The sequence below is a fragment of the Myodes glareolus genome, chromosome 19 (genome assembly GCF_982192425.1).
Source record: "Myodes glareolus chromosome 19, mMyoGla1.1, whole genome shotgun sequence".
In the NCBI taxonomy this organism is placed as follows: domain Eukaryota; kingdom Metazoa; phylum Chordata; class Mammalia; order Rodentia; family Cricetidae; genus Myodes; species Myodes glareolus.
In genome coordinates this window covers 17023196-17049093 of record NC_142044.1, presented here as the reverse complement: position 1 = coordinate 17049093, position 25898 = coordinate 17023196, and the positions used below count along the sequence as shown (strand labels likewise).

The window sequence follows — 25898 nt, the reverse complement described above, 5'->3', positions numbered from 1 at the left end:
TCCGAGCAGAAGGCCAGCGGTGGGCGACGCCCGGCCAGGCTCGTGCTCCTCCCGCCGCTCGTGCGCTCCGGGGTCCCCCTCGCCCGCGCCGCGCCGGCGCCTCTGCCGGCCGCCGGGGGTTATGAATGGGCGCAGCGGAAGCCCCGCCCCACCCGGACGTGACGCCCGGCCAATGGCAGCGCGGGCTGCGTGGATGGATGAGGTCAGCGCTGTCGTGTCGGGAATGGAATGTGTAAGTGTAACATTCAGAACCGGGTAACATTCGGCGACCGATCACGGCGGTCGGCAGCGCTAGCGCGGGGCCTGCGAAGCGCCGCTCGGGGCCGGCACTGCCCGCGGGGAGGACGCGCCACCGCCGCCGCCGCCCGGCGTCGCCTCGTGCAGCAGCCGGCCGGGCCGCCGCGCGCCCGGGGAGCCGGCCCCGTGAGCGCAGGAGTAAACACCGGCGGAGTGCGGGAGCCGCTGCAGAAGGGAATAAAGAGACATGCAGGGATTTGTGAGGTTACGGCGCCCCAGCTGCAGGATGCACTAGCCGGCTGAAGCCGGGGCGGGTTGACTTGTTGGAACCGTAGTGCTCTGCACGGGAGTGTGGATGAGTTGAAGTTGCTTTCCCCGGGCTCGTTCTCCACGCCGCCGAGAGGAATCCAAGCGGCGAGGCAGGCACTTCGTCTTGCCATTGATTGGGTATCGGGAGCGTTTTCTTCACCGTTCTCTTTCTTTTTCCTCCGTCTTGTTGCATGCAAGAAAATTACAGTCCGCTGCTCGCCCGCCCTGGGTGCGAGACCTTCTGCCCGGCTCTCTCCCGTGCATTGTGCAGCCCAAAGATGAAAGACCGAAGGGGAGAAAGTTAAAGAAATCGCCCACATGCGCTGGATCAGTCCACGGCTTGGGGAAAGGCATCCAGAGAAGGTGGGAGCGGAGAGTTTGAAGTCTTTACAGGCGGGAAGATGGCGGACTGGAGCTGAAAGTGTTGATTGGGAAACTTGGGTGATTCTTGTGTTTATTTACAATCCTCTTGACCCAGGCAGGACACATGCAGGCCAAAAAACGCTATTTCATTCTGCTCTCAGCTGGCTCTTGTCTCGCCCTTTTGTTTTATTTTGGAGGCGTGCAGTTTAGGGCATCGAGGAGCCACAGCCGGAGAGAAGAGCACAGTGGTCGGAATGGCTTGCACCAACCCAGTCCGGATCATTTCTGGCCCCGCTTCCCGGACGCTCTGCGCCCCTTCTTTCCTTGGGATCAATTGGAAAACGAGGATTCCAGCGTGCACATTTCCCCCCGGCAGAAGCGAGACGCCAACTCGAGCATCTACAAAGGCAAGAAGTGCCGCATGGAGTCCTGCTTCGATTTCACCCTTTGCAAGAAAAACGGCTTCAAAGTCTACGTCTACCCGCAGCAGAAAGGGGAGAAAATCGCCGAAAGTTACCAAAACATTCTAGCGGCCATCGAGGGCTCCAGGTTCTACACCTCGGACCCCAGCCAGGCGTGCCTCTTTGTCCTGAGTCTGGATACTTTAGACAGAGACCAGTTATCACCTCAGTATGTGCACAATTTGAGATCCAAAGTGCAGAGTCTCCACTTGTGGAACAATGGTAGGAATCATTTAATTTTTAATTTATATTCTGGCACTTGGCCTGACTACACCGAGGACGTGGGGTTTGACATCGGCCAGGCGATGCTGGCCAAAGCCAGCATCAGTACTGAAAACTTCCGACCCAACTTTGATGTTTCTATTCCCCTCTTTTCTAAGGATCATCCCAGGACAGGAGGGGAGAGGGGTTTTTTGAAATTTAACACCATCCCTCCTCTCAGGAAGTACATGCTGGTATTCAAGGGGAAGAGGTACCTGACAGGGATAGGGTCAGACACCAGGAATGCCTTATATCACGTCCATAACGGGGAGGACGTCTTGCTCCTCACCACCTGCAAGCACGGCAAAGACTGGCAAAAGCACAAGGATTCTCGCTGTGACAGAGACAACACGGAGTATGAGAAGTAAGTAAGGGCTGTCGCCCTTCGAGGCTCAGCTCAGGGCCCTGGATGCCTGAGTCCAGGTGTGAGGTGGGGGTTGCCGGGTGGAGACGGAGAAGCCCTCAAATCTCTTCTTCCTGTTTTGGAGCCTGGGACCAAGTAGCTTGGTTCCAGCGTGGGGGCCGAGTTTGAGCTTCTCAGGTAAACTCGACAGTCCTCTCTCCAGGCGAGTAGGTGAAGGTGTCTCGCTGATACTTTGAAAACCGTTCAAGACCGTGTGTCTTCCGTGCATTACGGGGTTCTGATCCAAGTTTGGAAACTGCGCTTCACTGGGGGGTATTAGAGAATGTTTGGGAGGTGTCTGGAAACCCGGAGAGACTGATTCTTTTTAGGTCCACAGACACTTGGCCCTGTGCTGTTTGCCATGAACATGGGTACCTGTTCTCCGTAGAGTTCGCCAGCCTTAAAATTTCATCGTTTTTACCCCCTAAGCTTTAGATTCTTGCTAGCTGCAGGAATATTTAAATTTTAGCCGCCCAACTTGTGATTGCTTCTTACTCCGTCCACAGCATTGTTAAGGTAGACTGTAAGTTGGCTGAGGCCTGTGGCTTTGAATGTATTCATTCATTCATTCATTCATTCACTCTCATTTGTACAAGTCCTGGCTTCTTTGGAGAAACTTTAAAATCTGGGCCTCTGGCCCTCTGCGGTAAACTACCCTTGCTAATTTAGATTTCCCTTTCTTCTTTGTCTTTATCTATTTGCATATAAATGTAGACTGTTACTCTTTGAATGGGCTTGAGATGCCTCCTTAGCCTCTGTGGAGAGGAGAGTTTTGTCTAGTTGCTAAGTAACTGAGTTGGTTACTTTGTAGCCCCTTTCAGTCTTCCTTTTCCTGGTCTTAACAGTAGCTGACACACAGGATTTCGGGTCAAAGTTAGAATCCACACATCTGCTTTAAACCGAGGCTAGCAGGTCAGTTTCCTGATAGCTGAGGTCAGTGGCCCAGACTCTCGCTTGTGTCTGGCTGGGAAAGAGTCAGTGAGCTCCTACGGTGCATTTCCACTTTACGCCAGTTAAAAATCAGAGCAGCCTTGTGCTACCCAGGGAAAGGAAGGGGAACCTCTCAGCTGAGTACAACAGGAACTGGCAGAGGATGGCCGACTGTGCAATTGATTCATGAAATGCATAATAGGGGAAATGCTTCCCAAACCTGATTGGATCAGGAAGGGGCAGGGTGGGAAAGGGGCCCTGAAATGAAAGGTTTGATTGTTGGCCTCAGATTCCCTCAGACTCTCTGGTCTTCGTGGAAGTGAATGCAAGGGAAATTAAAGTCCTCCCAGACTTGATCATAGAGAATGAGGGAGGAAGTACCAAGTACTGGGGTTCTGCTTCTGAACCCCTAGGACCTTTTCCAGTTCAAGCATAGGAAAAGCTGAGACTAGGAACAATTGTGAATCCATATTTTCCTCTTACGCAGGAAAGTTATGTGTGAATATTGAGTGTTGTGATGGAGTGAATCCTGCCCCCCCCCACCAAATACTCTTAAACTGTGGTCAGAAAGAAACTGCTTTGTTTAAAGGACATCTACTTTGATATATTCCGGGGGTGCTTGTAAGAAAACAGCGCCTTCTAGGAATTTCTTTGGCTGGTATGTGGTAAAGTAACTTGATAAGGTGAGCCTGATCTTTTGATGTCTTCTAAAGAAATCCCCCCCCCCCCCCCACATTTTATAGAAAGATCATGATGTTCGTCATTCTGGAAGAGCAGGGGAGTTTGCACCTTAGGCAACTGCACATATGTTTGGGAAATATCCTGAGTCCTGGACCTCCAGTCATATCTGCCTTGTGGTCTTTTCCCCACAGCCAATGTTAAGTCTTTACACTTTCTGTGGGAAGCTTACATTCGTTTGCTAGAGAGCAGGGGTGAGGAAAGGGGTGACTGGCTGGCTTCCTTGCAACTTTGTTTTACTAGTTTAATGTGATTGATTTTTCACCTTTCTGTGATTGGGCCAAAAAAAAAAAATCTGACATTTTCCACCTTTGTCTTGGTTTATGTTGAAAGAGCACCTGGGTCAGGGCCTCGCCATCATCTCTTTGGAAATGTGGCATTTAGATAGAAAACAAGTTTGCTTTTTCTTCGCAGCAGGGTTTTCCTTGGTTTTATGTTCGCTTTTACACTTTTTCCAGCTCTAGTTTTGCTGAATAGGATGGGTTAGTAGTGCAGAACCCTTGCACTCACCAGCCTGGAGTTCCTAAAGTTTTAATTCCTTGCCCATCTTGGATTATCAGAGTTGTTACTTGCAAATGTGATCGGGTTTCACTTTTGGCTTTGGAAAAAATACACTGGGATGAAACCTGAACTCAGAAATCTGGAAGCAGGGTGTCACAGAGCAGACACACGACACACACACCTATGCTACACTCTGAAAGCAATAAAAGCGATGGATGTGATCCTGACCCTGGGGCATGCAGAACTTTTCAGCTCCACTGAGGCTGACCACACCAGGCCTTTGAAGAGCAGGGGATACTGACATCAGGTCTGTGGAAGTGATCCTTGAGGGTCTGGGTTCTTATATGAAATCAACTCTTGAGTTGGTTTCTACTCAGAGTTTAGGCTGTTTTCAGGGTGCTCCAAGCATTCACTTAATAACAAATTGGAAAGACAGGATCAATTTTCATCTACTTCTCTTCTTCATTAGCAAGTGCCTATGAAAAGGTTTCAACTTAATTTGCTTCTGCGGGCAGTCTGGTACAAGTTTGCTTTGGACACCGGATCTGATAATTAGATTGGAAATTTGAGGTACCTTGATCGTGTTAGGCTGGTAGAACGTGAGCAGATGCTTCAACCCCAAACATAGTTGCTTTTAGTGATCGTGTGTGATGCTGTAGGTTTAAAGTCAGGTGGTGAGGATTCCTGTCCCACTCGTGGTTTTATGAAAATCCACACATTGGTCACACCAGCATAGAACAGCTCTATCGGGTGAATATTATCCCAGAGGAAAAAAATTAGTTCTTGTAAACTTTGACCCAGCTTTCTAAGATTATATTAAACATCCATTTTTTAATGGTGTACATAATTTTTTACCAGTTACATATCGTTTTAATTTTTTGAGGCAGGGTTTCTCTGTGTAGCCCTGTCTGTCCTGGAACTTGTTCTGTAGACCAGGCTGGCCTTGAACTCAGGGATCCACTGTCTTTGCCTCCCTAATGAGGGGATCAGTACAAACCCCACCACACCCTGCTTTCAGTCACACATCCTGACAGGTGTAAGTGACAGCCACTGAAACAAGTCCCTGGTGGAATTTGGTGATCCACGAGTGAGGCCTTGGAGCAATGCTCTCCATCCTAATCCTTTTGGGCTTCTTAGGCATCCTTACTACGCCTCTGCATGAAGGTCACAGTTCAGATCCCCTTGAAGGTCATTATTCTGGAACTTCAAGTTTGGCTATTCCAAACAGAAGGAAGAGGAGGTAATGAGAGGTGGCGTCTACTTTTGACACCCCCCTCCCCACCCGCCATGACTGTTTCCAAGGTAATGAGAGGTGGCGTCTACTTTTGACACCCCCCTCCCCACCCGCCATGACTGTTTCCAAGGTAATGAGAGGTGGCGTCTACTTTTGACACCCCCCTCCCCGCCCGCCATGATTGTTTCCAAGGTAATGAGAGGTGGCGTCTACTTTTGACATCCCCCCCCCCCCCCGCCATGATTGTTTCCAAGGTAATGAGAGGTGGCGTCTACTTTTGACACCCCCCTCCCCGCCCGCCATGATTGTTTCCAAGCAGCTTTTGTGAGAACAGTCAAGACTGTGCAGATCTTTGGACCCTTTTCTGTGTTCCCTAAAGCTGTACTCTACTAGTATTTAAAAAACAAAAACATCTCAGTGCAAGTGTGTGCACTTGTCCATATGGAGGCCAGTGCTCTGCTTTTGGTGAGTTCTGGGAGTCGAACACGCATCCTTAGGCTTGGAGACAAGTGCCCTTCCCCACTGAGACACACCTATCAGCTGCAGCTGTGTTGTCTTTAAGGTGTCCTTAGGCTTCAAGCACCATCGTTTCTTAGGAGTAGGAAATAAAGGATGGCAAATTTTAGGGACCAGTCGGAACTCTTGACGGCTGTCAGGAGTCGGTCTAGGGTGGCCTTTGGGAGTTTTCATTACTCAGCGCTCTTCCGTTTCTAATTGCAAACTCTTTGGAAATTCTCAGCCCCCAGGACATCTGACCTGGTGCTGGTGGTTGGCGTTCCTGCAATTTGATGAAAGCTTTCCCAAGGTGACTGGCAGGTGGCAAGAAAAAAAAAAGAAAAAGAAAAAAGAAAAAAAATCATATTCAGTTTATCCTGTAGCTTAAAGGGCTGATGCCACTCTTTAAAGGACATCTTCAGAGTCTTGCTGTGGGGTTTATATTTTCTTTTTATTTATTAATTAAGGTAGGTGTGTCCCAGGAAGTGCTTAGCTTAACTAGTTCTTCTTTTTAATATTTTATTTTTATTGCGGCGCTCTATACGGCTGTAAGAATTTAGGGGAACAGATCGAGTTGACCAAACAAGGTGAATGAAGACGCCATGGTGGAGGAAGGGAAATGTGCTTGAGACAAGTCATAACACAGAAGGGCTTTTCTCTTTTTGCTCCATTATCCTAAAGTGGCTTGACAGACACTTGGAGCAAGTTCCTGATGGCCCAGGCCTAAGTCTTCGCTCAACGCTTTCCTCCTCGGAAGTGAGAGGTAGGGGCTGCATGTCCCAGACTTCAAATGTCCAATATTAGCACCTTTCTCCCCACAGTTGTGTGATGGCACAAAAGTGTTTCTAAAATAAGCCACAGATTAGAAAAAAGCCAACAGCATGTTTCTGACAGTAAAGCTGTACCCCCTCCCCCAGGTCCCTCCCCTCTCTGAAACCACTTTTTGCAGAGACCACCTAAAAGTCTGCTTCACAAGGAATTAAGGTTGGCTGGGTAGGGGAGTGCTATCACTGCTTGGAGGGATATTTGCGTTTTGTTTGAGTGCTGAGTAAGGAGTCTCTGAATGGTATCTGTTATCTGAGCTATGGGCCTAAAAGATTGCACTACAATTCGTGACTATCTGCTAAGATTTGACCATGTCCTCCTGAGAGGAGGCCACCTTTGTTCCTCTTGATACTGGTTGGGCGGCACAGAATCGACAAAAGGAGACACCATTCGTTCAGGTGGTTACGGTTTAACCTCATATCCTGGAGGATCTGCTGTCGCAGACCAGGGTTCTAGAAAACTCTCTCAGTGACATTGTGGCAGTGTCTTATCAAAGGTTTCGGTGGGTAGGACCTGGCTGCCTGGCTCACAACCACCTTGTTAGTGCATATACCAGTGTGCAAGCTGAAGCCGGAGGTGCCGAGGGAGCTTGTCCAAGGCTTCCCAGCTCCTAAGTGGCAGAACTTGGGTGGTAGCCCAGGCCTTCTGGCTCCCTGCTCTCTGTTTTCTCACCATGGCCTGCTCCTGCTTCCTAACACTCAGCCGGCAGCAGGTCAGGTGAAGTGGTCACTGGAGCCTGCAGTCTTCAGGCATCAACGTGGGAACGCCTCTTCGATTGAATGTAGCAACTGACGGCTTTCACTTCACTCTCTCCTACATTGGTCAGCTTTGAACTTGCTGCCCGCCTTCCAAGCTGGAAGTGTGCTTATTACTTGACTTCGCCTTTCTGAACTCGTTGAAACCGGCAAGTGAATTGTGTATCCATTTCACACATCAGAATGTACGGCATAGAGGGGAGGAAAGCAAGCATGGGATTGCATCCAACGAACTAATGATCCTGTAACCAGGGGCTTTAGATCCCAGCCTACATACTCTCAGTCCTTCAAAATGTTGGCGCCCTGGAGAATAAAAAATTCACCCGCTAGTTGGCAAGAGAGCCAGGCGTGTGTCTGTCTGATGAGCCTGTCCTTTGCGCATGCTCACCAAGGCATGGATCGTCTTGCGCACGTGGGAGAAGGAACTCGGTTCTGAAGCTGAAACTTTGAACTCCTCGAAAGGAAGCATTCGTCAAAGTGACCTTTGCCCTCACTGAAAAGTCCCCTGTCAGCTTGGAATGGACCCCCCTGGGATAGGGACTGGTGTGATAGTTGTCTCAGGTAGATGTGTGACCCAATAGTCTAGAAAGACCCACTGGGAGATTCATTCAGTTTTCTGACCCAGGGAGCCAGTTCCGGTGATTCTCAACCCAACCCATGAGTCATGACCCCTTTGGGGGAGGCGGGGTCAAACAACCCTTTCGCAGTCCTCACCTAAGACCGTCGGAAAACACAGATATTTATGTTATGATTCATAATGATAGCAAAATTACAGCCATGAAGTAGCAACGCAAATAGTTTTATGGTTGTGGGGGGATCACCACAAATGAGGAACTGTATTAAAGGGTTGCTGCGTTAGGAAGGTTGAGAGCCAGTGGTCTAGAAAGAAACAGTGTTGCTTGGCTGAGGTGTTGCTCAGGAGGAGAGCTTGGTGGTCGAGCTCAGGTTAGCAATCCCAGGCACACATAATTCGGGTAAAATTTTTGTTTTGTTTTGTTTTGTTTTGTTTTGCAAGTTTTGCAAGTAACACAAATGGCACTGGGGCTCAGTGACCACGAAGACTTGAGTCTGGATTACTAGTACTCCTGTAAAAAGCCAGCTATTCATGGCTATAATTTCAGTACTGGGGAGTTGGAGACCGGAGGATGTTTGATGGCTTGCTGGACACCTAGTCTGGTTTAGCTGGTAAGCTTCAGGGTCAGAAAATAAGGTGACGTGATCAGAACCAGGCACTGATCTCTGTCCTTCAAATGACTTGTACACACGACTGCCGCATACATGCACGCACGCATGCACATGAGCACACGCGCCGTACAAGCCGTATAGCAGCTTTTTGTGAGAAACGGCGATGGCACAGAACACAGCAAAGCGACATGATGGTTCATTTCTTACCCCGTTGTGAGAGCTAGGCCACGTTAAAGTTTGACTTAGCCACCTAACTTTCTGTTTGTATTGTTTTATCTCTGCCTAGCCTAGCACTTTGTCCAGCTATGTGAATTATTTAGTCAGTGGTAAATAAATCTTAACTTCATTGTTTGCCCAAGCTGCCCATGAGCTGAAGCGGGGCTACTGCTTTGGTAAGCACACCTCCCAGCCTTCCACAGGCTGCTCTGGAAAGTTGGAATCAGGTCTAAGTGTACTTTTGGACTCTTTCCCTTAACATTATTTACGAGCATTCTACTGTCCTACCAACATGACTTTGAAAGTGGGATTTTTGAAAGCACTTTCTTTCCTTTAATTTATGCTGTAATTTAACCTTTTATATTTTCTTAGTTTGGAGGACGAATTTCACCAGAGTGCCCTCTTCCTAGAGTGCCCTCTTCCTGACCAACATCTCTTTTTCAAAAACAACAGAGGACTCATGTGCTCACCCTCCCCCCACCCCTCATCCCTCTAGGATGGTAGGTGTTTTTAAGGTGAGGGTGAGCACCCACTTAGGGAAGTAGCCATCATTAAATGACAGCTTAGATAAACATTGTAGGTGGTAATTGGTCCTGCAGGGGGTCTTTGAAGCTCCTGGCTCTTTTCCCTTTGAAGTTTTGTTTTGGCTCCAGCCAAAAACCTCTCTGGTGTCTTTACAGTGCTGGCAGCCCTAGACTTCTCTCTGCAAACACAATGCTAGCTTTCTGAAGAAATCTCAGGGTCTCTTGACCTTAGTTGGGGAAGATACCTTTCTTCTAGCATCTTGTATCAGTCGAGACCTTTGCTTCTATTTTCCCTTTGATTGTAGACTCCATGATTCATGGGAAGTGAATTTGGGCAGGTTCTTCACCTCTGGACAGCCAAGTAAGGAATTCTTAAACCTAACTGCATTGTTTTAAGTGTCTTTAAAACCACACACGCACGGACACACACACGGAGTCAACGGTTTATGTCCTTATATTTTCAAGCCTTTATTTTTTGGTAATGTAACTCCTTTTAATAGAATGAGATATATGAAGCAATGCATACTTCCATTTTCCTTTGTACCTTTTTGTCTTATATGAAGCCTTAGAAAGCGGAGCCTGGGATTCTGAGCCAGGGAATAACTGACTCACAGGATTCCCGGACCAGGTTTTTAACCTCTCAACCTCGGTTGTGGTATCTGGAAACAGAGATTAGATTACCAGCCTTGCAGGGTTATGAAGAAGATCAAAAGAGCTGGAGTGTATGTGAATGTACCTTGTAAATGCTAATATGCGCTCTAGGGTGGTGGTGTTATTAAAACCATCTTCCCGTCACGGTCTCAGCAGCTATACAGTGGCTCAGTTAGTTATGAAACCAACTGCGCCCCTGAAGTAACTCTGCTCATCTCTTCCCTGAAACCGAATTCCCAGGTAATTGGTGCTCTGGTGTTTAGTCATTCCTCTGTGGGATGTAGAAAGACCTGACCTGCGGGGGAAGGGGTCTTCAGGCTAGAGGTGGCAGATGGCAGGGGGAGACGGTGGCCTCAGGGGTAGTCCAGTATTTCCTTGATCCCAGGATCCCTTCTTCGAGAAGGCAGGTTATTCCTCCTGCATCTGCCATGACCAGCCAAGAATGACACGTGGAGAAGCCACCTTGTGTGAATGGAACTGAGCCATTAGCCATCTCCTTGAGCTGGCTCAGCAGGTTCTTGGGCTGCAGTGACAAGCACAAAATCTCTCAGGCCACTGTAAGTCACAGGATTTGTTTTAAGGGGACTTGAGACAGAAACTAAACTGAAACCACGAAGTTCCCAGGATCCAACACTATATACGTGGACAGGGAGCTTTGTTCCTGCCCGGGCCAACTTTTCTGTTTCTCTGTGTCTCTGCCAGCCGCCACTGGTTAGTCTTTTCTCAAAGGTGTCTGTTGTCCAGGTCTGGCGGGAAACCAAGGCTGGCTGACTTTTCCAGGGATGTCACTCTTGCAGGGAGTCATGTTAGGCTATGACTTGGGTGTGGTAGAGACCTGAGCAGTGGAGGAGTCGCCCTATCACACCTCCACTGTTGACTTAACAGTCTCTATTTTGCAAATGGACTGTTTTTGTTTGTTTGTTTGCTTTTGCAAAGATTATTTGGAAAGTAGGTGATTGCAAAAGGCAATTATAAATGAACCTCCCTGGGCTGGGGACCGAAATGATAGTTACCCCAGGTCGTTGTGTGATCCAATAATATTGGGAGATTCTGCTTCTGGGACCCAGGACACCAATTGCTCGCAGGCCTTAGGCTCTAGAACAGGTGGACATCTTTTGCAAAGCACATCTTGAAGTCGTTTCCTGGAACAGGGCACTGTGCTTAGGGAAAGTTAGTTGTGGCAGGACTATTGAAGCCATATCCTGTTGGCACTTGTGTGTCGGAACCCAGGTGACAGGAACAGCCACTAATATGTTAGAACTTCGACTGTGTGTTGGTAACTGGGTTGCATCTTCTTCGTCTGCTGAGCTCTTAGCAGGAAAGTACCATTTGCTCAAATGAAGCAACAGAGGCAGAGAACCTTTAAGTTGACCTACATGAGAGCGCGCAGACTATGACAATGCAGGCCTTCTGATTTCCAGGCCTGTGCTCTCCACCATAGTAACCGTGTTGCTTTTGAATGCATAGTCCTCTCTGCCAGCCACAGGACCACACTCTCACCAGTTGTCAGGTTTGATTGATAGGTCTCCACCCATCACTTGGGTTTTCTCCCCGAATTGATTTCACTAAGTTTAAAGAGAGAATTCTAACCATTTTGGAAATCTGATTGCCCAGATGTAACAGATTTGAAGCAGTGACTCTGAGGGCAAGAGTTGGATTCTTGCAAATTGATGTGGGAAGACGGGACAGCTGACAAGACAGACATAAGAAAGTAGGGGCCTGCGACACTCGGGAGCAGTTGCCGAGCAGCGTATGAGTAGCTGGCCCGGTGCTCAAGAGTGTGCCCTTCACACTGCACAGCAGCGACTGCGTCTGAGTCCTGGGTAGTAAGTACCTTGCTTGTCACCCGGTAGAGCTTCGGCAAATATTTGATAAGCTACACTGTAGTTTAGTGCTGACCCCAAGATACCATTTGTCTGTACTCCTCCTTAGTAAGTGGAAAAAAACAGTGCATTTCTATTGCTTGCTTCAGGATATGGGCGATATAACAATATTTGGGTGCTCTTAAGACTAAGCTGTCCCTTTGAAAACTTTTCCATCAAGCTAACCTTAGCACGTTGCCTGCATGCCCAGGGTACTAAGTGATTGGGCATGAGGAATTGAGATGCAGGGAAAGGTGGTGCCCAGGAAGGGATGAGGAGACCTCGCATTGTCCCTGGTAGGTGTGTCGAGGTACACAACAGCCACACTCTTAGCGATAAGAACTCATGATTGGAAAGGCAGGATGGATTCCACCACGCACCCTGTGTGCATTCCGGCACTTGTGTGTACATTCCAGCGCCCCGAGCTCATGAAACTGTCTGTGGTGTTGCTGGTGTAAAATAGGATCTCAGCACTGCCCTGCGTGAACGTGCCCCAGGGCTCCCCACGGGGAGGTGACACCTTATGGTTGCTGGTCCAGCTGGGCCTGCTTCCTCATCTGCATCCCTTCCTCAAGTGAGAGCCACACCCCTCTTCCTACTTCCTTTCCCAGCAGCTTCCTGGAAAGCTGCCTCCCTGCTCTTTCTCACTTTCGGAGTCCCGTCTTGGACCCCTGGTCTGCTTTCTTAGAACATTTCATGGTTACTGTAGCTTTGGGTTTCTGTTCATTTAACTCTTTGTTTCTCTTGTTCCAGTATATTGCCTGTATGTGGAAGGCAGGAGCCATGGATCCATTCATGCTGTTATTTGTAATTTGGTTTAGTTTATTGCAATCAGGGTCCACAAAAAAGCCTTTGCTGCCTATCAGATACACTAGCATACACTAGCTGTTCAGCGGTGACGTGCATCCTGCCCTCTGATAGCGTGCAAATGGTATCACATGTTAGAAGATGCCAGACTCCTTGAAGAAGAGCAAGGTCATGGAAAGTATAGTGGCCCCACTTTGTGGTTGGATGTCCTTGGAGCTCCTGAGAACAGGTGTTGGCTCCAGACTCCCTAGTGATGAAGTTCTGGGTTTGTGAAAACATGCGTCAGCCAGCGTTTTGGAAGCCCAGTGAAAGTAAGAGTAAGAGACGCTTTGGGGGGGTTTTTAACTATGGAGGGAAGAAAGCCTCCCTGGGCACATGGCTGGGGACTTTCCCACCGTAGTTCTGGGGAAGCCCTTGTGGGGTTCGGAGGACAACCTCAGGTGCCTGTCTGCTTTGTTCGAGGAAGTGTCTCATGGCTGCTGGTTGCTGTGACTCTCAGGCTTGCTGGCTCTTCAGCATCTAGTGAGTCTCCTGTCTCTCACCCCATCCTGCTGTAGGATAACTGTTATTAGAGACATCTGTTATGGAGTCTGTCCTTTTTATTTGTGTTTTGGAGATATGAATGCAAATCCTCATGCTTGTATGGCAAACACTGAACCCACCTAGCCATCTCCCTAGTCCTGGTCGTATCATTAAAATTGGTCATTTTTATTGAACCACCGGAGTGTTTCCTCTATTGACTGTAGATTCTAAGCATGGGGTCTGTTAGGCCTCAGTCCCTTTGATTTATAGGACAGGCTTTCCAGTCTCTCCTCCACGTTCATTTTGTTCTTTTGGTGATTTACCTGGTTTCCTTTTTGTTTTCAAACAGGAAATTTCTTCCAGTATTTTTTGAGAGGTACTTTCTCCTTGTTCCTTTTTTTTAAAACAACTCTTGTATTGGTGTGAAAAGTAGCTAAACCAAATGCAGATGAACCAAGAGGGTTTGCTCTACACGAACCCAAGAGGACTAAATGAAAAAGTACCAGGGTCCACTTTATCATTTAATTTTAATAATCTCCAGTTACTAACTCCCCGCCTTCCTTTTTTTTAAATAAACTATTACAAAAACCTTACAAATAGATAAAAAAAACATCATAACCCAAATTAACTAGACCCAAAGTCTATACAACTTAAGAACTTACTCCAGTTAGAAATGGCATTCGAAATGGAAGCTGTGGAATTTCACGTTAAACTTGACCCTTTCCATATCAGTTTTGTGTTGTGTAGCTGTCCGTCACACCAGCTACACAGGCCATTGAGAATTAGAACTGGAGCGGAAAGCAGCTGTCTATCCACTGGCATGCCTCGTGTCCATTTCCACATTTGGGCCTTCCTCACCTCCTGTGTTCCGCCTTCCTTGCTTTCATCCTTCATGTTACTCTGTACCCGTAGGTACATGGCTCCATCCTACAAATGGGAGAGCAAGTAGTTTATTTCTTTCTGAGATTTCCTCTATCCCCCAAAGGTTGGAGGAATAAAAATTTTGGTGTTTTTTTTTTTTTTCCTCCCTTTCATCTGAGCTCTGTTAACTGGTACTTGAAGCGTTGCTGCTAAGCACACAGCAACATGGTGCTTAATAAAGCTATCAGGCTTCTAATGAATTCATGTGGAGATTTTTCATTCAATTAAAAAGCAAGGGGAGGGGGTGAGTGGAAGGTGTACTGTTTTCTCCTGTTGGCTTCTATTTCCTGCCTTTAGAATCTGCCGTGACTCCCGAAGGCCTGCGCTTGGCTTGGCACGTGGCAATGCTGGGGTGTCTAGCGTGGATGATGCACTGCCCTGCAGTGACTCGTTCTTAGTAGGTCTTAAACATTGACTTGTATTTGCTGACGATCATATGACACTTGATTAAGTATGAATTATGTTTTTCTGTTCCTCCCAAGGTTGGTAATACTATTTTCCAAAATTATGGCTAGCTCTGTATATCCAAAGTAATTGGAAAATCCAATCAGCGGGGAATCTGACACCAAAATGCTTTTGCTTTGCTGAGAGGCAGAGAAATTTGTGTGCGAAAACACTGCCTCTTATGTGCTACGGGCGCCTTTAAACTTCACGTTAAAAAAGCTACCTTGAAACAGCGTGTTTTATGATGACCGCATTTTTGAGTATGGTGCAGTGTAGCAAACCTTTAAATGCAGAGCGGTGGTCTTTTATTGATTCAAGGAGTTGAAATGTGCAAATTTCTTTATATTTGGATTGTAGAGTTATAGTACTTTTTTAAAAAAATGAGCAGTAGTTTATGTTAAGATAAAATTTAACTACCTCAGCGTTTAGTACAGGTAAAAGATTCCAGTAGTATTTTAATGAATTTATTTTATGTGTTGCCATGTCTAAGGAGAAACTCAAGTAAGGATAATAGAGGGCAGAAAGGACTAAATGTCAAAATAAATGATAGGTTTCAGTAAAGATAAGTGAAGAAGTCATTACCTGTAAGTCAAAGAAGCTGGAGTCGGAGAGGAGACACTAACGTGAGGAGTGTCACCAGGGTGGCGTTTCTTCAGGTGGCTCTGTTTCTTTCCTCTAGAGTTTCCGTGAGCTCCCTGGTGACTGGGGGTGTCAGGTCTGCACACAGTATCTGTCTGTCTGTAGCTGGAAGTGTGTGTGTGTGTGTGCAACACCTGTGTTCAGTTTACTCTAAGCTGTTGGGGTCAGGCAATCTCCTTTAGAGAGATGAACAGTGAGATTATGGAAGCAGGTGCGCAGGGTTGAATCACGCCTCTAATCCCAGCACTCAGGGCGTGGAGGCAGGAGGATCCGAAGTTTAGGGTCATCCTAGGCTAAAAGAACCACAACTATTAATCCAACCCCTCATCCCCTACTCCCAGGGGGGGAAAAAAGGGTGAGAGACCTGCTCTTCCTATGTCGTGAAAGTCTGGTAGGTGAGCAAATAGAGGACCAGGGAGGTTGGGCAGCTTGCTCAGCATGTCGCCAGTAAGGGAGCACTCATTTCTCAACTTGGAGCTCAGAGGCACGTGCAAGTCACGTGTGCAGGCTCTGGAGACAGCGACTTGAGTTCCAGTGGGGTCTCTGTCACCATCTGTGAGGTGTACGTAGGGCGCATGTAGGACAGCCTCTCTGTTTGTGCGTCTTCACTTTTAAGATGGGATGGTGATAATGTCCACATCGTAGGGTTGTTGTGGCCAGGGCTGACTAGGTAAGGATACATGCCACATGCTTAGACCAGGCCTTGGCGCATCATAAACATTCGGTGAGAAACCCCAGCCCCTGCCATTCTTCACCTGCCTCATTAAAACCACATGAGACTCTGGATCTCAGACTCACCGTTTGTGTGTGCGCATCGTTCCTTTAATTTCGTTTCTTTCATTTGACCTATCTGTTTACAGCTCATTACAGTTGTAGTGTGCAATGTGATATGGTAGCCCGCCAGTCGTGGTGGTTTGGCAAGTACCCAGAATTCCAACCACCTGTTGGAACCATTGCCGAAACACAGAAGATTTTTATTTTCCCGCAGTGGTTCAGCCAAGCACGCCAATCATCAGTATGATATTGTGTCTTAAAAAAAAAAGAAAAAAAAAGCTTCTTTTATGGCAGTATTTGGTTTCTCACTGGTTCTGTGATACCGATCAGTGCATGGGCCTCATTCCTGCTTCTTGCAAAACCATCAAAATGTGATGGCAGACATGACCGTGAGATCCCCCTGCAGTGACTCTCAGAGATAAACCTGTGTGGGACTCAGAAGGTAAAGCTAATTTTTTTTTTCTCTCTCTCTCCAGCAGTTCAAGTAGCCAAGCAAGAGGATCCCATCCTGCCGGGGTATTAGCAAACCAGAAAGCCATAGTGGGGGATAACCTTGCCCTTTGAACAATTTGTATGTTTATTAATGAGCAGCGACACTCCCTTTAGGATGGTGTCCATCTCCAGCGGCAGAACCAAGACCTCTGTGCTGTTTCTGCGTGTTATATTTAAGCAGTGTGCACCTGTCCTTGGCGATGAACTTGCAACTGCAGCCACGGTGAAGTCAGGGAGGAAATTTTAGACTGTGTTTTGAAGATCTGGGCGCACTCAGACACCCTGGGGCTCCACTTTTCGTTCTCTCCCGGGAGACACAGCTGTGGTCTCCAGTGAACACACTGTCAGGGGTTGTGATGTGATTCCTATTGGAGCCCACATTAAAGAAGCTTTTGCTGTCATTGGGTCAGCTGTGTGCCATGGAACCTTACCATATCCAGAATGGGGATAGGGTGGGAACTGGGTTGGGGTGGATTGTAGTCTTATTTCAGTTGGATGCTTGTGTGCTGTGTAGCTGGCATAAGCTTTATGAGGGGTGACTGGTGAGTGGGTCCCGATGTGTAAGGAAGGCATCTTCTTGCCGTCACCCCAAATTTGATACTGCTTGGGAAAGACATTGTGCGTGTTTTATAATGATATATATAGAATTATAATTTGGGAACAGCATTTTGTATAAGGAGCATATAACCTAATCAATATCTTTTTATTTTTTCCTCATCTCTGAGAATATCACAAGGGTGATGTTGGCTTTTTTTTTTTCTTATAAAGAAAAAACACCCCACTATGTAGCTCTAGCTGGCCTGGATCTCTCTAAAGACCAGGCTGGCCTCTCAATCACAGAGATCCACCTGCCTCTGTTTTTTAAGAGCTGGGATTAAAGATATAAACTGCCGAGCCTGGCTTGTTGTTCTACATTGAAAATAAAGACTCAAGAACCATGCTCTCCAAAGGACGTCTTGTTTGGAGGGAGGGTTCTCCCTTTCTTGTCCTGTGATGACTCATATCTTTTTCTTCCACCTCCCTTCTCTCTCTCCCCTTCCTTCTTCCCCTCTTTCCTCTCTTCTCTTTCTCTTTTGGTGTGTTATATGATATATAACATATATAATGTATTTGGGGGAGTGTATGGTTATATGGGGTGCACATGCTGACACCCGTTGGTTCATTATCCAGAATAGTACTGTAGGGTGTGTTCTATCACACACTCTCTCTTAATCCTTTAAGACAGCATGTCTCAGCAGGGTGGTGGTGGCTCACACCTAATTCCAGCACTCAGAAGGCAGGCAGATCTCTATGAGTCTGAGGCCAACTTTTTCTACAGAGTGAGATCCAGGATAGCCAGAGCTACACAGTGCAATCCTGTCTCAAAAACAAACCTGAAAGACAGGGTGTCTCTCTGAGTTCCAAGCTCACTGGTTGGCTAGGCTGACTAGCCAGTGAGCTCCTGGGATCCACTTGTCTCTGCTCCTCATTGTTGGGGTCATGTATGGTCATGCCCGGTTTTTTGGTATGGTTGCTTACATAGTAAGCAGCCCTGTCCTGTTCTCTTGATGTCCTTTCAAATTAGAAATGGTCTTTCTTGGGGCTGGAGAGATGACTCAGTTGTAGAAGGAGCAGCAAGCAGCGTTCCCACCGCCCGGCTCCCAGCTAGTTTACATCCGAAATAATTACACGGAAACTGTATTCTTTTAAACACTGCCTGGCCCGTTATCTGTAGCCTCTTATTGGCTATTTCTCACTTCTTGCTTTAACCCATATTTAGTAATCTGTGTAGCACCATGAGGTGGTGGCTTACCGGGAAAGATCCTAACCTGCGTCTGTCTTGGAGAAGAGAGTCATGGCGACTGCCTCACTGCCTTCTTCCTCCCAGCATTCTGTTCTGTTTACTCCGCCTACCTAATTTTCTGTCCTATTAAAGGGCCAAGGCAGTTTCTTTATTAACCAATGAAAGTAACACATAGACAGACGACCCTCCTCCATCACTCAGTGGTTAAGAGCACTGACTGTTCTTCCAGAGGATCCGGGTTCAGTTCCCAGCACCCACATGGCAGCTCACAACTGTCTGAAGATTGAGTTCCAGGGGAATCTGACACTTCACACCAATGCACATAAAATAAAGTTAGATAAACCATAAAAAAATAAAAAAAAAGAAATGGTCTTTCTTCTTGTAAGCCAACTTAGAGAGACAAAGAGCAGTGTTATAAAACGCCACATTGTATTTCCAGTAAACTCTTTGAATTAGATGAGGTACAATAATGAGTAATTTTTGGACTTATCTCTAAAAGTAGAAAACTCTTATTTTTGGTACTCGTAGGCACCATGTCCTGAGCACTTTATCAGTGTGCTCCATTCAGGACATGGCTTAAGGACTATCATTTGAAGCCTGTCATTCCAGGCCCCCTTGGGGGTGTAAAAATGGCCTAGTGATTTTTGAGATAGCAGAACACAAATCAGCAGGCCGTTTGGCTTGGGCTTCAGCCCGGGCGTTCCTTGCTAATCACCACCTTCGTCTAGCGAAGCTTCTATTACGTGTTTCTTTGTCCACGTGGAGCAGGTGAGATGATAATCTTAGAGGGAAGTTCCAATGTCTGTGGAGGGGCTTCTAAGATCCCTCTCTTTAATTCTTCTATCCTTCGTAATTTCAGGGATACATCAGGCATGCAGGCTTTCTGGGTTCTCCTGTGTCATTAAGGCCCAGTGAATTCTGGGGTTTAGACTGACAACTAGGGGCTCACTCTTTGTTTTTGGGCCTACACCTTTCTACTCTGAATTGTAATTTTTTTAAAAAAGTTTTTATCTTCCCAGACTTCTGCACCTTCATGGGGGATGTTGGTTCATTCTTTGAGTTTCAGAGGCTCCCTCCCAATGTGTTAGTGTGCTAGATGGGTGCTTAGCAAAGGTATTACGTTTAGCTGGGGGTGTCTGTGTGTGCACGCGTACATGCATGTGCTTTTGTGCCTGTGTGTGTGCCTCTTTCTCTGTGTATGTGTGTGTGCCTCTTTCTCTGTGTATGTGTGTATGTATTTGTGCGCACATGCGCATGCACATGCGTGCGCACATGCGCATGCACATGCGTGCGCACATGCGCATGCACATGCGTGCGCCTGCCTGTGTATGTATGCGGGGTGGGGCCAGCCCTGGGGGTGGGTGGGGATTGAACTTCAGGCCTCCTAGGTGCATGTTCTACTGCTGAATTATGTTTTGCCTGTAGTCATTTTTTTTTAAGTGCAAAAGTTCCAGAACCAAAACAAATGACAAGAATATGTCCAGTTCTGGGCTTTAGAACAATGTCTTTAAAGGGAGTTGGAGAGATGGCTCAGTGGCTGAGGGCAACAAGTGCTTAGTACCTGGGTTTAATTTCCAGCACTCATGTGTCAGCTCCCATGCATCTCTAACTGTGGTTTTAGAGGATGTAAAGTCCTCTTTTGACCTCTGCTGGCACCAAACACACATGGAGTACCATGCATGCATATAGGCAATATATATATATATATATATATATACACACATAAAATATATATACACATAAAAAAAGAGAGAGAGAGAGAGAGACAGAGGGGGAATGAATGGGTCTTGACTGGAGAAAGCTCAGTGGTTAAGAGCACGTGTTGCCCTTCCAGAGGAGCTGATTTTGATTGCTAGTACCCACAGGCAGCTCCTAACTGTCTATAACTGCAGTTCTGGGGGACTTGGGGATGTTATCTGACATCCTCTTCTGGTCTCCACAGGTACCAGACGTGCATGTAGTGAACAACATACATTTAGGCAAAGCAAATATGCACACACATTTTTTTAGACTTAAAAAATATTGAAGATATTTTTGGTTTATGTCTTTTCCAATTTGCGAGGAAGCCAGACCTCCCTGGCTTCTGGTGAAAAACATGTACTGAAGAGACCTTCTCTCCCCCCCCCACCCCCACCATTTGCCCCAAATAGATTTTATCACTAAGTTATTTGGATACTTTCTGCTCTGCTCTTTAAGCTGATCATAGTTTCCAGTCTCAGCACCATGAGAACAGGGATGGTGTTTATTTGTTTTTGTTTGTTTCCCTGGTACTTAGCCTATATAGAATCCCAAAGAAATGTTTGTTAAACGAGTATCTTTGGTCACGGTGGCTTGTTAGTGAAGAAAGGAAGATTTTGGAGCTGATAAGTGTAACCTGATATATTATTATTTTTTTAAATAAACAATCTAAGGGATGTTGAATAAGAAAAGTAAATTTAGAAGAGATTATTTTTCCTCCCTTGAGGTTCAAGATAATAGGAATAAAATTAGAGATTTATCAGAATGAGATGATGATCTGCAGGTTTAAAATAGCTTCAGTCTTTGTTATTTTGGTGACAGGCAGAACTACTTCTGGCCTGCAAAATACTGCATTATTATTATTATTATTATTATTATTATTATTATTATTATTAAAATGTGAACTGCACTGTGTTGTCTAAGATGGGCAGCCCGTTCTTGGTCAGCTGCAGATGATAGTGCTTCAAAACTGGCTTCCTCTTGAGGAGCATGCTGAGGGATGCTTGTCCTGTGTGTGTTTTAATGTCAGCTTGACATCAGCTGGGATCATTTGCTAAGAGGGAAATTCAACTAAGAAAAATGCCTCCTTAAAACATGCTCTTATGCAAGACTGCGGGTCATTTTCTTGACTGATGACTGATGTGGAGGGGTCCAGCACTTTGGGGCAGTTCCGTCTGTGGGCAGTCGATCCTGCGATGTAAACTGAGGAAGCCAGGAGTAACAAACTAGTCAGCGATATTCCTCTGCAGTCTCTGAGTTCCTGCCTCAGGGTTCCTGTCTTACTTTCCTTCAGCGATGGACTATGGTTTGTTTGTGAGAAAGTGTAAATAAGCCGAACAAAGCCTTTTCTCCCCAGGTTACTTTTTGGTCGTTTATCACAGCAATAGAGAAATCCATGGGGTTCTGGCAGTACCACAACAGAAGAGCCCTTGCTCATTCCTTGGGTGCTTTGGCTTCTCGGCTTCTCTTGTACCACCGCTGGCGAAGATCCCCTTGTGCTGCGCTCAGCAAAGATCTGTGCGGACCAGGGAGCTTTCGTAGACTCTGCCCTCGCAGCCCCAGCCATCCATGGAGGCTCTCAGATAGAATTCTGTGCTGTCATCTCCCAGGGCCTGGGTTCCACATGCTAGTCTCAGCTTCCACTGACTCCTTAGGCCACTTCGATCTTTTTCACACGAGCACTTCTGCCCATCCCTGGAAGGCATGGATTCTGTACACCCTCTCTTTCTAGGTTCTCTCCAGGATCAAGGCTATTCTCAAAAACCCATCTTCCTGTCACATCAGGGTGCCCTGTTACTCTTTTCTTTTCTTTTGTAATTCTCCCTCTCTTCTTTCAAGAACACACACACACACACACACACTCCCCTACTTTATCCAGTATTAGGTCTTCTGCTGCCATTCGGTCAAGGTCAAGCTCTTCCAGCCAATAAGAGCTCCCGTCTCAGAACGAGAGAGTCGTGAAAAGATTGATTATAACAGAAGCCTCAATTGGTTGTCTGGTGTGGAGAAACAGAATCCTAGGTTATGCTAGTACACACGTGTAAAAGGTTTCAGCTCGCAGGAGTGTATGTTCCTTGGGCTGTGTTTCCCATGACCACGTAAGCAGGTCAGTGTGTGCTCTTGGCTGAGCACATGCGATCCATTGTCATGATAGCAGAGTCATTATGTGCGCGCTCTCTGGGTGTAGTTACGGAAAGACCACGCAGTTGTGTATCCAGCCACGTCCTGCGTCAGCCTAGCTCTCTCTCTGGTTCTCTTCTGATAGCTGTAAGGCATGTTGTTGTGAAAACAGAACTTTGATTACGTTATAACAGAATGCAATTGATAAATATCTTTTATTCCCCTCTGATTTTTGGAGAATAATAATCACTTTTTGATTTTGTTTGTTTTAGCAAAATTCTGCGGTGTGGATTTTTGGTTTAAATGCCACCTTTTCAGTTACGTATGTCTACTAAAGAAATCTTAAAAACTGTAGGATTTGATTTTTTAAAGTATAAAAACAAAGCAATTTTTCCCCCCATTTAGCCAAAAGGCCAAAGTCCACTAGCCAAAGACTGTTGGTCTCATTGAGAGAAATAGAGAAAGGCTTTCCTTGAGTCGGGACTCCTGAGAGTGGCACTTGAGGTGTGACCCCTTACGCTCCAGGCCTGTGAGAAAGAGTGCATGGGTAGGCTTGGTGGGGAGCAGGCTGCCAGACCCAGCTCCTGGCTGGTCCTGGTAACTTCCTGCAGTCATCTTAAAATGTGCTTGTTTTCTGTCCTGGCACTAGCAAGTCCACATCCTAACTGGACAAATCACCTCAAGTCTAGGACCTGCCACGAGTGGGTCATACCGTGACCGACTCAGAAGGTTTGAACAAGAAACAACAGCAGAGAGGGGAAAAGTAAGGGAAGGCTCCACCCCATTTCACTGTGAGGCTTAAGTGCTGCATGTTGAGTTTTTACTTTCTGATTAGAACTGACAGTTGAGCAGATAAGATTTACTTTGCAAGGTCAGGAGGAAGCTGTTAGATTTTAGTTTGACTGTTCCCCTTTTTTCGGGGTTTCCTTCCTTCTGCTCCCCTAGCTTCCTCCTCCTCCTCCTCCTCCTCCTCTCTCTCTCTCTCTCTCTCTCTCTCTCTCTTTCTTTCCGCATGACTGCTTTAATTAGATGACACCTACTATTCATCAACATTCCTCTGTGCTGTTTGCAGATGAAGTCAGAACCATGCCAGAATTCACTAATTCACTATTATCTATCTATCTATCTATCTATCTATCTATCTATCTATCTATCTATCTATCTATCTATCTATCTATCTACTTGTCTCTCTCTCTCTCTCTCTCTCTCTCTCTCAATCATGTATCTATCATGTATCTATCATCTACCTTGGCACAGGGTCCTGTCATGTAGTCCTGATGGGCTGGTACTGGCTACTTATGTGAAGCTCTCCTTCAACTTCTCATGATCCTCCTGCCTTAGCCTTCCAAGTGCTGGGTAATGGGCATGTGTGATCTTATCCAGTCCATTCTGTCTCTCAGCGACTTTCCCTAGATGGCTCAGAAGGGACCTGCTTGATTTCATAAAGAAGGTCTCATATGCTGTGGTTCAAACACATTGACTTTGTATTTTCTTCTCACCTCTTGGTTTTATGTTTCCATGAATGTTGGCCTTAATTTCCCCCAAACAGGTCAATGAATGACCTTGGTCCAGTATCCCCTGCTGAATCCAATTCCTAAGTAATAAGCTGAGGAGTGTATATCCCTTGCCAGCTCAGAGAAGAAGGGGCATTCCGCAGTTGCTGGTTGATACATTTACTTTCTACCTGCTGGCTTTCAACAGTATTAATTTTTATGTGCTCTTTGTGGATTGCGTTTAATTAAAAGCAGTTCCATTCGCAGAGGCACTTGTAGTTATTTTTTTTCCCTCTGAAATGAATAAAACAAACAGGCATCTGGTATTTGTTTTGTATAACACAATCCCCATAAAATGAAGAGTAATAAAACATAATTATCTGTAAAGGCTTGTTTTATAAGCCTGAGAATGGGCTTGTTTCTATCAGGTTTTCAATTCTCCTCGTGGGATAAGGACTCTCTTTGTACATTAATACACAGTAACAATAGCAACAAATGCTTCACGATTATATTCATGAACCTGCCTTTATTAAACAAATGGGGTTTCTTTGGGTTATAGTGTGCATGCTAAAATTCTGTCTATATAAGCACATTAGGTTGGAAGAAAATTCCATTTCCTGATCTATAATTCTGTTTAACTGGCAGGGTAGTATTTGTGACTTATTTCCCTCCGTACAAGTAAAAAAGTAGCTTTATGCTTTGTTGTTGGATTTTTAAGGTCACAGTCCACTCTGTAGGAAAGCACACAATAAACTTTCACGTGTGTTATGTGAGCGTGTACGTGCACATGTATATGCATGTGCAGGCCATAGGATGACCTCAGGCGCTGAGGGATCTTCTATTGGTCTGGAGCTTGCTGATGCTACTAGGCTGGTGGGCCAGCAAGTCACAGTTACCCTCTCCATCTCTGCCTCCCAAGTACTGGGAGATCATATGCATACTGCTGTGATAGCCTCGATGTGGGTTCTGGGGATAGAATTCAGGTCCTTATACAAACCCTTTTCTGACTTGCCCATCACATACTTTTTTTTACAGGGTTCCTAGGCTTGCTGACCATTGGTTAGGGACCTATGCCAGTATCTGGTAATTATTTTGAAAACTGTATTTATAATCTGAAGCTAACGCTTTATCTTTAGCGAATGAGTATCAGCTGAAAGAAATTCATCCAGTGTTTTTGTGGCGTTGAATTTAATTCCAGGGTTGGGCTCCTTTCTAAAAATGGAGGAATATTGTTATCTGGGGGGAAATGCAGAGTGTGGAAAGGCTCAGGATTACTAACTCAAAGGTGGATACGCTGTCAACTTGATGGCAGGGCCGATGTCCCTGGGGGCTTTTATTGCCAGGACTATTTTTGTTGCTTCTTTCCCTGAGCCTTGAGGTGGTGAATTCTTCCTCTGAGGTTGTGTGCCCACTGCTGCAAGAAAAAAAGGCCTGGCGGCAGAATCGTGCAGCGGTGTATTTCATGCTGACAGCTTTATGTGGTTGTGTGAGGTTGCCGCGTCTTGTATGTGATATCAACCCTCTTCCTTTCAATCAAACCACAGGGTTTGGCTGGAGAAAGGGAGGCTTCAGAAATAACCAATTTCTGCAAAGTCGAGACCCTACGTTGTTCTGCCTCCTACAAACCTAATTGCTGATAGGAAGCGCGAGTCCTTCTAATGTCTGTGTCCTGCTTGAGTAGGAGTTCCTATGTTTAGATTTCTAGCCATTGTTTTTGCACTAACTTTTTGCACAGAAGTTGCCAGTACCATTCTTTTCGTTGCACTTGCAAGCTGAATGAAGTGCACGGGAGCCCTTGGTGCTCCCCCCTCCCCCCACCCCCCGCCCCTCCCCGTCTCCTTTTCATCTTCTGGAGAACAAACAACTTAAAATAAGTGCATCGGTTCCTCATCCAAGGGGAAGCCATGCCTTCCAGCTCCGAGCAGCCGCCGCTTTGCGTGGTTATTGGAAATACCATTTCTGAACATCCTTGGCAACTCCGAGTGCCCAATTAAAAAGCACGGTGGAAAGAGGAAGTCTGTGGACGTGCAATTAGCCTTTCAGCTGGAGAGCAGCTCCTTTATGTGTGGAAGGCTGGCACGTGAAATCACCGGACACAATAGCCTGGTGCCAGGTGGTTGGGGTAGGAGAGGCGCCTGCCTGATGCTGGATTATTTATTACTCCTAGAAAGGCTCACCTAAAGAAGTTCCATTCCCGCCTCTAGAAAAATGGTGG

The 25898-nt window shown here is 46.4% G+C and overlaps 1 protein-coding gene across 1 annotated transcript in view; it reads left to right on the top strand.

Moving 5' to 3' along the window:
• The first annotated feature begins 261 nt into the window (after positions 1 to 261).
• Ext1 (exostosin glycosyltransferase 1) overlaps positions 262 to 25898 on the top strand; it is a 272026-nt gene continuing 246389 nt past the window's right edge. Inside the window, exon 1 of the mRNA XM_048457107.3 lies at positions 262 to 1995. Within this exon, the coding sequence (XP_048313064.1) occupies positions 1034 to 1995 (962 nt within the window). The 5' untranslated portion in view covers positions 262 to 1033. The remainder of the gene's footprint in view (positions 1996 to 25898) is intronic.